Raw genomic sequence first — 17,442 nt, 5'->3', positions numbered from 1 at the left:
TCTAATGTAAAATAATGTAGAAGGACCTTGCCACAATGTATTACACATATTTCAGAGGATCACGGTCTTTAAAATAGCAAAAGTCTCATAAATACCCAATAAGTGAGAGACAACTACATTTCAGAAGTTCCTCATAATTTAGTGATATACCAGTATCAAACTCACACCCCCCCAAAATTAGTTCCTTACATGTCTTAATTAAAGGCAGTCTCCTTTAAAAAAATCATGAAGAAAAGTCATCAAAATATTTACTTTTATCTCAATTCACTACTTCTTGCCACTAAAAGCATGGTCTGACTTTATTCTGTGGTTTCTGACAAGTTATTTATCTTTCAGAACAGTTATATTATAGACTATGTAGACTCCAGTCATGAAATACTGGACTGTGTTTCTGACAAGTTATTTATCTTTCAGAACAGTTATATTATAGACTATGTGGACTCCAGTCATGAAGTCATGAAATACTGGACTGCTTTCAAACCCTTTTGAAGGGAATCCTGAACTATTCCCACAACTAAGGGACAACTGGGTGTATATTGCATTTCCATGTTATTTGAGCAGCAAATATGTTAGGACAGCATGGAGAAAAAAAAAATAAAAGCAAACCAAACCCAGGATTGTCCAGAACTTATTTCTGAACTGCTTGAGAGCAAGTAAAAATGTGGTCTTGAATTAAGTCAGTAAAGAAGAATGTGACAGCAGACAGTTGTGTTCAGGTCTTAGGAGCATCTCTGACTCTGCCTTTGCATTGGTAGCTTTGGGTTTGAAACTTGATTTGGTTCTTTTTCAGGTGAAAACTCCAAAAAATAAAAATAATCCTAAATGATGGCACGTGCTTCTGGGGCTATTGCTACACTTGAGCTGTGCAAAAAGCCACTCCTGTATTCTCCTGAGGGTTTGTGGGGACTGTATCACTAATACAGTTACTAATGTATTTTGCCTGAAACATTTGAAAAGCTAATTTTTCTTTCTTTTTTCAAAGCAAATTATGTGCTAAAAATAACCATCTGATGTCAGAACAAGAACTCTAGAAAGTCTTATACAACATCTGCAATTTAGATTTTGGGTTTATTCCTGTTTTTCATCCAAGCCAGAAAAAAAACTATAACAGAGGGCAGGTCTGGAGACAAAACAGAGCTAGAAGTGCCTCTTGTCAAACACAGATAATACAGCTCTTAAGAGGTAAGACTTTGCAGGGAGGGGGATTTCTCTGACTGAGAGATCTGTGCTGCAGCACATTGCAATAGAAATCCCTTTTTTGACACACACAAAGGATGCTGGTCAACAGCTTTCTGCAAGTCCTGCCCTAAATCTTGTCCCAGCTCAGCAAATACAGTAGTATTTCCTGACTCATGAATATCTACAGTAAAATCTAAGCTGGAGAAAGTTAGGATAAGAAGCAATTAAATCAAGTTGCAGAAAGGAAAAGTTTGGTCAAGTATTTGTGAGAACTTAATAAATAACAAACAGGACAATAGGACAGGCAGTCAAAGGACACAGTAAAATACAGTGGTTATTTTAAATGACACTTTAATAGCCTCGAAATCAACTACTGAGAGTGCCTTAGGGGAATATAACTTTTCTACAGCCACAGTGCAGAGGGAAATGAAATAGTAGCTGCAAAGTGATCCTTTCCACCTCCAAATTCTGTATTCAGCAGTGCTTCTTCCATAATTCCAGCAGAGCCCTGAAATATCTGCATTTTTTTGTTATAAATAAATCGAGCTTGTTATTCTACTATATGCACACAGCAGAACATTTACCAGTGCCAAAGAGATATACTTACTATCAGTTGAATATTTATGAGGGTCAGTGGAAGTAAAGGTAGAATGCTTTTTGCACTAGACACTAATCCTTCATCATGATGACCAGATCCCTTAATTAAAGCTGTGACAACCTGTGTCAGTTTAGATCACAGAATTGTAGAATTGTTTCTGTTGGAAAACCCCTCCCAGATGATTGAGTCCAGGCATTAACCCAGCACTGCTGAGCCCACCACTAAACCATGTCCATGAGGGCCACATGGCCTTCAAATCCCTGCAGGATGGTGACTCCAGCATCCCCACATCCTTTGCCACCTGGCAGCTCTCCAGCCCCTCTGCCCCAGCCTGGAGCTTGTTGTGAGCCAAGAGCAGCACCAAGCACTTGGCCTCGTGGAGCCTCACACAGCTGGCCTCAGCCCATGGACCCAGCCAGTCCAGGTCCCTCTGAAGAGCCTCCTGCATGGAAGTTTGCAGTAGATAGTAGAATGATCTGCTGGATCAACATTCCTTTATTCCAACCTTGCCACAGTGAAAGCACACAAAGGACTGGAGCTTTCAGGTGTGCCTCATGAAAACAATTCTTCTCCTGTTTTGGCAAAATAATTTACATCCAAGAGTGATGGCAGAGGTCTGGATACTGTGTCAACTCTTGAGTCAATCTCCTGTGCTGATGTTCTGTGGTTTCACATAACAGCTTTGTCCCAAGGGTGGAACCTTCCTTTGCTTTCCCAACAATTACTATCTTACAGCTTTTATGTTTTCTAATACACTGTATCTCAGTGTATTGAACAAACAACGAAAGAACTGCCATGAGATACTGTTACACTCCCTTGATAGTGATTTTTTCAAACACAGAGCACAGCAGCACTTTTAAATTTGGCACATTCAAATCCAAACAGTTTCCTTTCTGCTGCAGGTAATCTTTCAGCAGTGCTGCTCTCCATTCAGGAACTCCATTCAGTATCAAGCAAGACAACCATGATGGGGTAATTCTCCATGTATTTGTAGCTCCCATTGCAGGTCTTCATTGCTGATGCAGTTAGAAATCAAAATGCATGGAGACAGCTTAAAGTTTTCAATTTAAAACACAAAGCCAGGAAGTAGAGAAACAAGAGAACATCTGACCTCACTGCCAGGGCACCTGTTCTAAGAAATGTAAGTTTTAACTGGCCTAGTTAGTCAGTTCTGGGTCAAATTCATAGGTTGTTTAGTCCAAAATACCTCCCCTGATTATTAGTGCCTTATGGGTGACTGTATTCCAAGCAAGTGCACCACCTGAAAGGCCAATTTTCTAGACACCAAAGAACAATCCATGATTTTTTTCCCCACAAATGGTAAACTGAAGCTGTACACAAGCACACTTCAGCTCCAAGCAGGCACACAGGAGTCCAGCCTGGCTCAGAGAGGTCAGCAGGACCTTGATGGATGTATTGCTGCTGAGGCAGGTGAGGTCACAGATAACTAAAAAAGAGAAAATTACCTTTTTTGCGCAGAAGAACACTGGCGTGTTTCCGTCCATTTCTGTTCTCCACGTGACACGTGTAGTTAGCCAGGTCTGCCTCCTCCACAGCATCAAAGATCAATGTCAACTCAACTTCTTTTTCTCCAAGATGTTCTCTGAGGAGTCTGAAAGGAAGGATACAGCCTTTTCTTTAACTGAATTAATATGGATGGCAGATTCCCAAAAGCACTATGATTTCTCAGCACATGACAATATTCCTTGGCCTCCTTCACTCCTGGAGAAGGACTTAAAATAAGACTCATGTTGCCTGACAGAGGCTTCACAGAGGCATTTTCCATGACCACCAGAAGGGTTTTTCTCCTGCCATGTCTAGTGAGGAGCTGAACCAAGTGCAAGAAGAGTGGCCATGGGTACAGTGGATATGTGTGGCTTCTTTCTTGGCTCCATCAGAATTAAATGCTAAAAACAATGCTTCTTTTAAAAGAAGCGACAAATATCCATTTTCAAGAAGCAGGATGTGCTACTAAGCCATCAGTGAACAAATTACAGGGCAATTTACAGGCTGGGTATTGTGATACATTTTAATTCAGTGTGGAAAACCAACAAAAGGAGCTGTCCTAGTCTTTGGAATTTTCCTCTATTTTCTGGGGCTAGATCCTGACTTTTAAGGGAAACAGTGTCAAGAATAAGAGCTCTCTGCTCCTTTGAGAGGAAAGAGGAGACGTGCAAATCCCCACAAACGGAATAAAAGTTCTAGCAGACTTTCAGGCCAGAGGTACAGCCTTTTCATGTCATTGTTCTCATGTGAACATTAAAAAGAATGCAAAGTAAATGCACGTTTTCTGCTGCTGACATTAAGTCTAAAAATACAATATCCTATTCTCTCATAGGGCTTATCACTTGCTCAAGAAAAAGTTGCTGCTCCTTTGAAAAGGGAAATGTAATGTCAAGTAAAATCCACCAGATTAATTTGATCCTGTTTGTGTAATGCTGCACAAGAAGGTAAACAGAAAATGTGGGGTGCCCTCACAGTCACCTGTGAACTCCCCACTGCAGTGGTACTTCAGTGAGTCTCTTCTCTGAAAAGACTGCACAGCACTGTGAGGTAAAGGCAGAAATAAAACCCAGGGTCACCAAAAAAGAAATATTTTCTCCCAAGACCAAAAGGAGAAGAGTGGATGGGAAGTAATGAACCAGAGTGCTGCCTGCTCTGGATGGAAACTGCTGCTGGAGACATTCACAACTGTCAGTAATGGCAAACCCCAAGCTTCTCTTTTATAAACCAAAGACATTGTGAGCACACACATTTCCTTATGTACATGATTTCACATGACATCCATGGAACTCCAAACAGACTGAAAACAAATCAAAAGAGAAGTCTGAGGGCATTGCGCTAGACAGTCAAAAATGCAAGCCTGACTGCTAGAAACACATCTCTGCAGTAAGTCAGAAGAGGCATAGGCGCATCCACAACAATTCAGCTTCTTTCACTGTGGCAGCAAAACTTGCAAAAAAGTGAGTGGAAAAACAGTTTAAAAACAGGGGGGTGGTGTGTGTTTGTGTGTGTTGAATTTAGAAACAAAGAACAATCCATGATTTTCTTTTTTTTTTCTTTTTTCTTTTTTTTTTTTTAATTCTGGTCCAGAGTCCAAGTAGTGAAATAATAGAAGAAAGATTAAATTTGCACAATTTCTGGCCAGAAAACAACCTCCTCAGAAAGCCTGGTCCATTTGCATACTCAGCCTAAATCTCACTGGGAGTGAGATGAATCAATTCTCATTTACCTATTATTCTGCTATATCTATATAAAGACTCAGGAAAGCCACTCTGCTGGTAAACAATATGCCCAAAAACTTTTGGTTTACCAATCATGCAGTAAGGAACAATATAATCATTAACAGAGAAGATATCTGGGAAACTAATCTGGAGCATTCTGCAAATGTTCAGATGTTCTTGTTTATTGTAATCAGGATATTTTACTCAGAAAATAATGGAGACAGGTTACAGTTAAGATAAAAGAGACTGTTATTTTTATCTATATCTAAACTACATGTATGCAAGATGAAATAACTGACCCCTAACCTAAATTTAAATAATATATAATCAGCTAAAGAGGAGCATTCATAAAAAAAGAATATTCAATATATTTGGACTGAGAATTCTTTTCTACGTATCTTCTAATAGCAATTTTTAGCAAGGGAAATCTATAGAGTAGGATCTATCATAAAAATGCTGACAAACATTTAAGCATCATGCTGGCAGCAAAATGTAGAAAGCCCTTAGTGGTGTTAAACCTTTCATTCCTGCTTTTTCATTTTTCTTCTTTTTTCTTTTAACATTACTCTACACTTACATTTTTGCCACAGAAATGCACAGCTGCTCACCTGCATTTTTTTAACACACACGCAGCCCTTAATCAATTGCATTAATTAATTGCTGTTGTTAGTTCAGAGAACACAGAAAGTGCTTTTTCATTTTTCTTCTTTTTTCTTTTAACATTACTCTACACTTACATTATTGCCACAGAAATGCACAGCTAGTCACCTGCATTTTTTTAACACAAATGCAGCCCTTAATTAATTGCATTGACTAATTAATTGTTGTTGTTAGTTCAGAGAACACAGAACACAATACAATATCAACAAGTAAGACCTTAAGGGCACAACAGCATTTGGTGCACACCCAGACATGAATCTCTGTCCCTGTCTGAGGTGGGGGAAGCTTCACGAGCATCACTGTCAACACATGCCAGCTCCCACAAGTTGAGAAAACAATAACTCACTCTTTCTGGGTTGCTGAACAAACTGTAAGAGCAATTACGACATTTAATGCATAGCTACATCAATGGTGCTTGACAACTCACAACAAACAGGATGGAAAAAGAGAAATAAAAGGTGGGTGATGTAAAAACAACACTCAGTGCTTTCTTTTCCTTCAGGTTGAAGCATTTTATTTGATCTGAAACAAAACATTTTGTCTAGTGAATAATTTTCAGGTAAGAATATGAATTTTAAAAAAGGAAGTGTCATTACAGAATAGAGATGCTTTCTTTTAAAATTATGCAATGGCTTGGATTTTTCAAATCCTTGATCATATTTTCCCAGTGCTTGTATGCACTAAGTTGAATCTGAATTTAAAACACTTTTACTTTGATACCATATTTTCCCAAAATGTTCAGTCTTTATATGACCAGAGATAACAAGGCCATAAGAAAGCTTCACTTGGGTCTCTCTGCAAGACAGAGGCATTCATTGCAAACCTTTACTAACCTGCACAAGACTTGGGATTAGCAAAAATGAAACTTTCATTCTTTATAAAGCTGAGGATCTCAACTGTGAACAGGGTTATGAAGTCCACTCCCTTCCTTCTATTCCGTGACAACAGCTGGAGATGAAAGGAAAGTTCTGTGTGTACACAAGCACCTCTCCAAAGCAAAGTCGTTCAACTGGCAGCACGACAGTGACCTTCCCTCTCTCTTTCCTGCATTGTGTTTCTTGTTCTCTGCCCTGAATTTGTCTACTTGAGTAGTGTAAGCTTTTCAGGAGAGAGCTGTTGCTTCCACACTTCTCTGCAAAGTACCCAGCACATCAGCTATGGGAGCTGTGCCTGCTGCCCCCAGCACCCCCTCCTAACAGAAAACAACATCCTCGTCTTGTCTGAGCATTTCATAACCATCTCTTGGCTTCTGTGGGTGATAAATCAATCAGAAGAAATAAGGCTGCCATTCAAAATGTCTCAATTCACCTCTTTTCATGCCTCTAGGATGAGTTAAACTTATTCTACTTTAAAAATGGACAAGAGAGACAAAACAAGGACAAACACACTTTATAAGATGAGCATTATTACTATTCAGCGGTGTTGCCTGTTGAAGATCCAAAAAAGTAACTCATAGGTGGCTGAGAGAGCAACATTTATGTCTGAAAATACTTTGCCATGGCAGAGAGCCGGCGTTGAAACTTGCTGTGGGCTGCTTGGATAATTAGGTACAACTGACAACTCTGCAGACATGCTTAAAGACTCTGATTCCTTCTTTAATAACTCTGGTTCAATTTACATGACATTTTTATTACTGCTGTGAAAAATCCAGCTGGCAAGCAAAGTCTCTTCTTCCTTCCCCCCACGCATGTCTAACACCTGGGGATCTTAATTCAAGGGAAGACAAGGGGGCAGCTCAGACAGGGTGTCACTGCCTCCAAGTCCTGCAATATTTTGAGTTACTTTTTACCATGAAGCTTTGTAAAAAGGTCTAATAAATACTGAGAACCCCAGAGCGACACCAATACCACTCTTGGTGAAGTGTGCTTACCAAAACCCAGTTCCATGGATTGGATTTGAACAAGAATGCTCAGGTCACATGCATCCTTATTTTAGTGCTTTCATGACAGCACAGTGAGTGTTAACCCTGCACACTGGGGATGGTGGTTTGTGCTCCCACATATCATTTGCAAACCTGAACTCTCATCATGCACAGAAAATCCAGCAACACAATGGATGGGCACAGCCCAGGGTAAAGACAGCACCATCAATTCAGAGTGCTACTAAATTTGTGAACCAATTCAAGAAAGGGGATGCAGAGTTGAAATGTACCAAAGGAACAGCCCAGGGAGTATCTTGTTCTGGTTGTAACAACGCTGTACTACTCCTAGCTTCTCAAAATAAAATGCCCCAGTAACACCATCGAGAAGCAAACTGATTAGGCAGACATCTAACCAGCAAGTTCACCATGGCTCATCAAATCTGAAACACACATGACAATTTTTAAATACATCAATAAATACATCAGGGTGGAAGATGTGGGCTGCCTCAGGGCACTGACAGAATAATTAGTGCTGCTTAGTTCCCCTGAAGCAGCATACCTGTAGTGGAATACAAAAACAAGAGCTGTTATGGGCAAAAAATAATTTGCAAAAAGTTACTACTTCAGTTGCCATAGCTACTTCTAAATAAAAAAGGGGATGGACTGGGGTACTGCTGCTAATGATGAAGTGTGTTTTGGAAAATGCTGTTTCAAATGCTGGCAGTGATCACAGGAGATTAGGTAGGTGATAAGTAGCTTTGCTGAAGAGAAGATTCAGTGAATTGTGAAGGTCTGTAAACTGAGTCAAACACTTTAATGGAATGAGAAAAGCAACTTGTCACAAAATTAGTTTGAAACATGAATGTGCAATGAGATGGCACAACAAAGGACAAGTAACAGCCTTTTCAAACTCAGTTTCACTAATAAATGTACATAAAGGAAAAGTTTTGAACTGTGCTAAAGCTGGAGCTCTCTTTAGATACAAACCTCAAATTGTCCTGATGCAGAGGAAGAACATGACCAAAATCACTCTGTTCATATATAAACACACCAGAGAGAACACAATGCCATTAAGTGCTGATTACTTACAATGGCAGAAGTTTCCAATAATTGCTTTTTGTGGTCAGAAGCACAATGGCAATATAAGATAAATTTAATCTGTGTGCAATTAAGTGTATCTTAACAACTCATGGCTAAGTGGCTGAACTTCACATTATTGATCAAGTAATAATGCAAAGGGACCTCTCTCCTCTTGCTCTCCAAAATCCCCTTTACAAGAAACAAAAAACTCAGACACGAGATTAAAAAATGTGCACTGGAAAGTGAAAAGACCTTGGCTTTCTTTATAATCCATATTCATTGTATCATAACTGATATTCATTGTATCTATAGGAGCTGGGACCACCTTGCCCACAGTATAACCATAACTTAATCTTTGCTCAGAGAACAATAATCAGGTAATTATTAGGGAGGAGAGTAAGGTGGTGTTAGGTGCAAATTCCATGGAAGTTCATGGGGATACAACTGTGTTTTCTTTACAACTTACATCAAGTGATAACCAGCACCTGAGAAAAAGCCCAGAACAAGCTGGATATTGGACACAGCCACTCCTTCCTCTCCCTTGTGTGTTAAGCCTGGAGGAACAAGCTGGATATTGGACACAGCCACTCCTTCCTCTCTCTCCCTTGTGTGTTAAGCCTGGAGGAGCAAATGCTGACTCTTGAAGGCTCAGGTTAAGGCACACTGAGGGCTGGATCACACGCACACAAAACACATTCAGGAGAAGAGAAAAAGTGTGGTGGCTTTGACAGGAGCCCATTTGTCTTCAAGATTAACAGTGGTGCTGGAATGCATGTCATCTTGCCAAGGCAGGTCCCACGGGACAGCACCATTCCCTTGCAGAATCAACCCCCAGAACACTCAGGAGATGTTTCAGCCTCCAACCATCAGGGGAATTTGGTAACAGATTTTCAGGCATAAGTTACTCTGTCCTTAGTGTCCTCACTACAAAGGACAGGGAGCAACTCACACAGCCCTGGCTCCAAGTCATCCATCACTCTTTGGACAGGAAATGATTTCCACTTTCAATTAAAAACTTGTCAGCTCAACAGGCTTGTGGGACATACAGTATTTTTAATAGTAAATAATTCAAAAAGTACCTGACTTCGCCCTCTCTAATGTGACCTTCTAATTCTTCTATGAATTTTTCCCCTTTCATCCAGTAGATCATGGGGCCTGATTCTCCACTGAATCCAAAGAAAGCTTTGCAGGCCACAGTCAGTGGATTTCCTGAGGATAAAAGGAAGAGAGAAGATTAGAGACTTTGTCATAGCTACTAGTGAGAAAATTATTGTAAGAAATATCAACACCTCAGATAAACCTCCTTACAAAAAACTGGAGGAGGAAAAAAAAAAAAAGAAAGAATAACTATAAACCATGGGAAAAAAAGTGATGTTGATTTGCATCTACAGGAAATAGGTGTAAAATGAAACTCTGAGGTTAGCCATTCATTTTTTAAATGAGAAAAATAGTACATGAACAATGAGAAGGTATGAAAACGGCGAAAATTTTACTGGTTTTTGTTGGGCTTTTTTTTTTATTTGTCTGGCTACAGTTTTCACTGTTCTAGGTAGTCCAGGAATGTGCTTACACTGCCAGGACAGATGATTGTCTGCCTGCAGAAGACAACAAAAAAGAAAAAGAAAAGAAAACAAAAGCCACAAAAACAAACAAAAGAACACAGAAAAACCTCCAACAAATCAGGCAATTTGGAAGAACCATGCCCATTCCCTTGGTATGCAGATACAGCTGCTGCACCCACTTTTCTTTGCCTATTTTACTTCACATAGACGCTCCAGGTTATGGAGCAGGTGTAGAATCAGCAGCTTAGCTGGGAGAACAGACCTCATTTAATGTCAGTGGAGACTCCTGCTGAATCTTTCAGGGCTTCAAGGAAGAACGGAAAGCCTAAATAATGAATTTTACTGTATTTGAAAGAAGTGTTTTACTATGTCAGGTATTCTCTGTTAGCAGGAGACTCTTGGCTGATATAGAACAGGCCTACACTTTTCCAGAAGGGGCCAATCATTTGCTGCACACCACTTGGTATGGGCTAATAGCTTCCCATGATTGACTTGCTGTGCCTGAATTATTCACCTCTTGTCAGCCCAGGAGTGATAACTGGCTGTGTGCACACTCAGAGCATATCAGAGCTGAGTGTTAAAGTGCCTTTGCCTAAGCCCCCATAGAGCTGAGTCAACTGCTTGCACTTGTCTATCTATTATTTCAGTGCCCAATTTAAGACATGTCTAAAGAGTCTGATTAGTCAGGAAGCACAGCACTCCCAGCCACAGAAAATCAGCTGCCTTTAAATTGTTTCCAAGTCAAGATCCAAAATTACAACTGCTTTGAAACATTAGGATACAGCAAGAAAAGATTTAAAGGCTGCACTTGAGTCTCTGTTTCTCAAATAGCAAAAGACAAAAATGGAAAATGTTTATCCTGAAAATGTTTTCCAGACTCTTTCATTATCTCCATATTCACGATGAACTCTGGCACCACAGCTGGCCCCTGAACACGTGGAGATGCTGGCAGATTACACAACTAGACCAGACATACAAGAAAGAAGAAGGGTGGATATTCAATTATTTGCACATCCTACAACACAGAGAAAGTTCCAAACTTCAGTAACTAATGAAGAGTCTGAAACACTTCTAGGCAGACATTTAATTCCACTACAGGCTCACCCAACCCTGTGAGTGCTGTGTGTCCTCCATAGGCAGAGGGGACAACTGGAGCCTCTGGCTGTATCCACCTCACCTTTTCCCAACGTGCTGAATGCCTGCATGGTGTGAGGTCTCTTTGTCTGCTTGCCTTGGAGTCACGACACACATCTTTTTAAATACCACTTGGTGATTCCTAGCGTGTGGCTGCTCAGTCCGTGCTTGATATTAATGGAAAAAGACATTGTAGCAATGTGAAAACGAAAAGGATAGACGAGGTCTATCAGCATTGACAGTATTTGCCCTTTTCCTGGCACACCATGCTGGACATTAAGTGTTACAGGCAAAATATCTTACAGCATGTACTTTTCCTCAAACCAGCAGATGTTTACCTAAAAAAACAAGCCCTGAGAAATGAAAATATTCCAAGGAGAGTCTAAGGTTTCTATACATGCAGAGTAAATACCCTGAGGTAATAATGTCTGGTTTGAAGAAATATGAAGTTTTCTACGCAGATAGGAAAACTTAAAAACTCCAGCTGTTGGTAGACAGCTTCTGTAATAAACAAACCCAATATAAAGCATCAGAAACCTTTACCATGACAACCTGCATGCTCTGAATGTGCCTGGGCAGATCTATTTCCTAGCTTTGCCACCAGGGAAACTAGCAAAATAAACTAATACCATGAACAGAAAAATCTGGAGTGAGTTTGTATTCACAGTCCAAAGTTTGGAACCAACAACATCTGAAAAACCTTACAGTTCATCTCATCTGCAAACCCATCACTGATCAGAGGGTGGCATGAACAACTTTTCTCATGGAACAAATAATTTTTATCTCAGTAGCAGAATAATGCAGGTCTGGGTTGACCTGATCTGTCCTGGAATGGAAAGAACTAGGGGCTTGATGATACTTCGACCTGATCTGTCCTGGAATGGAAAGAACTTGATGATACTTGAATGGCCCATCCAAACTCCAACTCTCACCTGCAGTTCTGATGCTCTTCAAGCTGGTAAGGACATCTCACTCCTCTATACCTTCTGAAATAGCTTCTGGTTTCTAACTATCATTGCTCCTTTTGCCTCTGGGATGGGGACACCATCAGAAAGGTAACACTGACTTCCCTGCAGAACCACTTCATCTCCCAAAATAAGCCTCCATATGGAAAAGTAAGGGAGATTCCTCCCCTCCCGCTGTATCACCACACAGCCACAGCAACAAGCTGTTACTGCTGGTTTTCAGGGAACTCCAACCATCCCCACCCAGAAAGGAACATTCTCCCCCAAGTACTGCATTACTAAAAATGAGTCTGAATTCTGTGGTCCCTAAATGTATCCTTCAATATATGGAGAAATAGGCACTGAGCATGGAAAGTGCCCCTTTGCAGGTCCTGGTTTTAGGGCTGGCTTCAAGCCATGCAATATTACACTGAGCCACAGTTCCAGGCAGAAGGAAGTAGCAGGCAATTTGTAATTCCAGAAATTCATCTTGTGTAAGGCCCAAACTTTTGCACATTATTACTGCTATTCTGCATGACCTTCAGTAGTTCCACTACTAATTGGTCTTATTAAAAAATATTCCCTTTGCATCATTTAATTAACAACATCAAAATTCCTGGAATGAATAGTATCCTACAAGTTTTCCATTTACAGATGGATTCTGTTCAGATCAGACAGACATTTCAGATGCCTTTACACTTAATAAAATAATTAGCTGAGGAACAGAGAAAGTTATTTGTGAATTTCTAATGAATCAATAGTTAAGAGAGTGTTTGAAGAAACACGGAAAGAAAGTAGAAAAGCTTGTTTGCAGACATCACTGTCTCCTGCTTTGCTGGGGTCACCTTGATACAGTAAAGGACCAGGTTCAGCAGAAATCTCTGGTGTAGCTTTTCTCCCTACCTTGTCAGTCAAGCAGGCTTGTTGCAAACTCCCAGCTGATAAGACACAACCACTGGCAGTAAAAAAATTTATTGCTAAATCTCATTGTACAATTTTCGCCTGCCCAATTTCACAGTAAATCTGTGTGAACTCCACCATACATTCAAACAACTTTTTTCTGGCAATGAGAATTCCACAAAAAGCAATTATTCAAGCCCAAGAGCTGCCTGATGGTGGTAGGAGTACTGGCTAATGATGGAAAAGGGTCTGCAAAAGAATTTAGTCAGGAATGGTTCAGAATGTGCTTAATGCAGGGCCAGCATGCTTTGACAGAGAATCACAAATTCTGCAGCACAGTTTCTCTTGAACGAGACATGCTTCAAGCATAAAGTAACTGAAGCTTAAAATACCTAAAGTTGTTCTGTCTTTTAAAAACTTAAATGCCAAGGCTGGATGACTGGCCAGCATGGAAGGCAAAGGCTCTTCACATCTGGCTTATGCCAAGGCATTTTTCTGGAATTTTTTTTTTTAATGCAGATGGATAGTTTGTTCTTTTTCACTTGTTTTGCCCAGGCAGGTGTATTTTGTAGCTTTGAATCCCACATCAGAGAATTTGCTTCCAGCAAATCAGACCTTCACTCACAGAGCACACCATCTCAGAGCAACCCCATCAAGCAGCCAAAGTATCTGTGAATCCCTGGATGCAGTTTTTTCCTTTGTCTTGAAATATGAATTTGTTTTCCTTTTCTCTCGCATTTTTGAGCCAGATATTGCTCTCAACAAGCCTGAACTGGAGCAGGTGGACCTTCCCACCTAGTGGCAGAACTGACTGAAAATGCCTAAGGTCTCCCTTTGTGCTAAGCAGCACCAAAAGTCAGACCTGCACACATTGCAAGCTGGATTTACATCTTGCACTCCAAAGGGGTGCTAATCCCCTGCTTTCATCTACTGCAGGGCTGTGTGCTGCCACACATGGCAGGGCAGATGAGTGTGCAGTGCCACCAGAGGGTCAGCCCAACACTCCAAGTCTCTCTTATCCATGTATTTGCATATTGGAGCTCCTCTCTGGTAATGGTGCTTGTGTCTCTGTCCCTGTGAGACTAGGAGAGAACTGGGTGCTGCCAAAGGAGCAGCTTCCCACTCGACACATGCAGAGTTTTACAGGCACTTCATGGGCTTTGTTTCTTTCCTTTGCTGAGACAGAGGACAGCAAAGGCAGGTTACTTATCACTTCTCAGTAAGTGTATTCTGCAGGCTGTCTGTAGAATCCAAGCTGACTTTCCAGGCTGTGAGCTTTGCAAGGCAAATCACCATGTCACTGACAAGAACATTATTGTTCTAATATGCTTTACAAGTGCTAGAAAGTGGCCAAAGAGCAGCAGAGTGATTTAAATGCCCCTGGCAAGGCAAGGCTGGGTTGTATACAACCCTGAAGTAAAGAACACATTTCCTTTTCTTTCAGAAGGACATCCTGGATAAGAAGATATGGGAGACAGAGCTTATGCCTGCAATTTATCCACAAAACAAATGTCAGGGGCAGCACAGACCTTGACTCATGAAAAACAATCTCTGTGTGTGGTAGTTCTATGCAGAGAGTGCCAATTGTCTCCAAGTGCCTTGCAATGACATCCTCTGAGCTGCTCTCCTGGGCTGGGCATGACAGCAGAGCCAGCAGCAGATGGAGGGGCTGCAGCCCAGCCCAGAAATGGCCCTGCCTTGGCTGGCTGATGCTGACCAGGCTGAGCTGCTGCTGGGCATGTGAGGTGGCCACGGCAGCAAATGGTGCCCACACAAGGTCACTCCTGCAATCCGAGCCCGGCCCTGTGGCTGAGCTGCTAAGCACAAACCCCTCTCCAGGGCTCACCACTGCCCTGGAGCAGGCTGCAGTATTCGGCAGGGGCAGCTGAGGCTGTGCTGGGCTTTGCTTGTGTCACCCAGCAGAGCTGATCCCATTTCCCACCCCCTCCCAGTACAGACCTGCAGGACCACTCACACATCAGGGCCTTCAGCCTCTGTTCCTCTCACCTGCTTGTCTGGCACTGAAATTCTTCACAGATTTACCCACTACTGAATTTAGGCAAACCTTCACAAAAACCACAGATGCATGATCCCTTATTTTCCCCGGCCATATCCCAGCACCACTTGCTCAGAGGTTCCATGCTTTGCTTTTTTCAACAAGATCAATAAAGACAGAGCTAATTACTGTACATGGGCTTCTCTTCCCCCCTCTTTTACCTGTAGATTCTACAGAATACAGGCCTAGCTGTGTGCTAAACCACGCTATCCCATTTAGATAAAAGTCTCATGAAATTCAGTGACTACTTAGAGAATTACTGGATCCAGTGAAAATACAACATACTCAAACCAAATTATTTTCCCTTATAAAAAAAACATAATTACAGAAAATTATATAATATTTCAAAATTCTATTCCAGCAGCCAGTGGATTCATGACTGGATATGAGCCTCCCAAACATTTGCATAATTAAAGCTCAGCCAGGAATTAATGAACTGAAAGCATTTTAAAGAAAATTAAAAAACCTGCTTTGGATAGTGATAATAATTTTCTCAATAAGAAAAATTTATAGTGAAATCAAACCCAAATAGCCTCCAGACATTCATTTCATAACAGTTGGAGAGCATTTGAAAGCACACCCATATAATATACATTTTATTAGATTTAGTCTCCAGGTTTTTAAAAGAAGTCTAGAAGGAAACTAAAGGAGGTGCTCTTCCCCTAAGCAAGGCCCTGTGCTGTGAGCTGCACATGCAGTAATATCCTGGCAGCTGTAATGATGTGTAGGAAAAATAAATGGCAGTAGCACATAACTTAGAGTTAGCTGGCTCTTCACTCATATAAGAACTTTTTGACAAAGGCAAGTCTTTGGCAATAAAAAAAAGACTGGCAAAACTTGATGAGAAAAATGCAAGAAATCTTTAGGTCTGTTTTTTTTTTTTTTTGTTCTTTGTAGTTTACGATCTTAATTTTAACTTTCTTTCTTGCTCTGCTCTTATTTCTTATGCCCTGAGACATCAGAAAACACATAGCCATGAGATATTTGTGCTTTTCTGTCTCACTCAAGTGAGCAAATAGCACATATAAAAAGTAGGATAAAAATAACACTAACAGAGAGCAGAACTCCAAACACAAAACAAAGCAACTGAGCCTCTAGACAGTTTGTTGCCAAGAACACAAGTCAATGCATTTGCTGTCATTCCATACAGCCCCAACTGTTGCTAATTTAAATCACACAATCACCCACTGCAAGGGCTGCTTGTAGGCTTGGCTATTGACCGTAGCTCCCACAGAGAGAGAAAAACAAAACAAAAAACACACACAAGGCTGAAATGTTGCTGATAAAAATTTATCAGATGTTCCAAAAAATGAATCAATCAAATCAAGATCACCTAGAGCAGCTTTCTTAAAAAAAAAAAAAAAAATCCAGAAAAACATCCTAACTGCTAACTCTCCCCCCTGACCCTCAAAAAAAGTTAACCTCACCTAAATCCTGTAAAATCCTTTATCCCATTTTCAGAACTGCCTTGGGGTCAGAATTTAAAATCATAGTCATTGAGAGCTCAGGTGTAACTGAAAGTCAAGGATTTTATCTTTCAGTTATGCACCTACAATGAAGACAGATGCTTAGTGGGATTTCCAGGAGCACCTTGACAGCTGCCTTGTGCTGGCTTTAACTTGTGCTCAATGCTGAGGTCCTTCTGAAAATCTCATTTCTGTGCATTTTGAGGCACAGAAGAATTATTTAAGAGAAATGCCCTGCAGGTACTTGGAAAATGTCCCCTTGGTGTTGGGGTTCCAAGGGCTGGGGCAGCCCAATGGCAGCAGAGCAGTGACATCCAGAATAAGGTGAACTAAGGTACTTGCCCAGGAAACTGAAATGTAGCCCAAGAATGACCATGGAAAATTCAATTCAGGGGCAAGCTGGAGAATTGGAAACCCCTCAACTAGCAAGTGGCAGCAATGTGAGGGGTAGGATCCTCCTTCCCCTCTAGCCAGCAGATTGGTGTGAGGACACAGGAGCATCTCTTTGTGGTCCATCTCTTTGTAGCTCAAAGAAAGAATTGGCTGTTCCTCCTTTTCGCCATGGGACAGCAATCTAAGGAAGCAAGTGTTCCCCAAACAATTCCTGCTCTTCTCTCAGAGCAGTGGTAGAAACTATGGCTGTGGTGTCTTGAGGCCATGCCTGGGCCAGAGAGAGATGATTTGTTCCCTTATTCTGGAGAAAGTAGCTTTGATTTTATAGAGTCCTAGAGCCTCAGAATGTCCCTCCCCCTGTGTTGCCCACAGTGGTGTTTGGATA

At 41.0% G+C, this 17,442-nt stretch overlaps 1 protein-coding gene across 7 annotated transcripts in view; it reads right to left on the bottom strand.

The window, feature by feature from the left end:
• Window positions 1-17,442, bottom strand: part of IL1RAPL2 (interleukin 1 receptor accessory protein like 2) — a 339,847-nt gene that overhangs the window by 16,676 nt on the left and 305,729 nt on the right. For all 7 annotated transcript variants that reach the window (XM_039717660.1, XM_039717666.1, XM_039717665.1 and 4 more), the window contains 2 exons: window positions 9,682-9,811; window positions 3,244-3,389 (listed from right to left, as the gene is read on the bottom strand). In XM_039717660.1, coding sequence (XP_039573594.1) covers window positions 3,244-3,389; window positions 9,682-9,811 — 276 coding nt within the window. The remainder of the gene's footprint in view (window positions 1-3,243; window positions 3,390-9,681; window positions 9,812-17,442) is intronic.

The sequence above is a fragment of the Passer montanus genome, unplaced genomic scaffold, assembly GCF_014805655.1.
Source record: "Passer montanus isolate IOZ18808 unplaced genomic scaffold, ASM1480565v1 scaffold38, whole genome shotgun sequence".
NCBI lineage: Eukaryota > Metazoa > Chordata > Aves > Passeriformes > Passeridae > Passer > Passer montanus.
The sequence above is the reverse complement of the archived record's forward strand: the minus strand, read 5'-3'. Positions and strand labels throughout refer to the sequence as shown.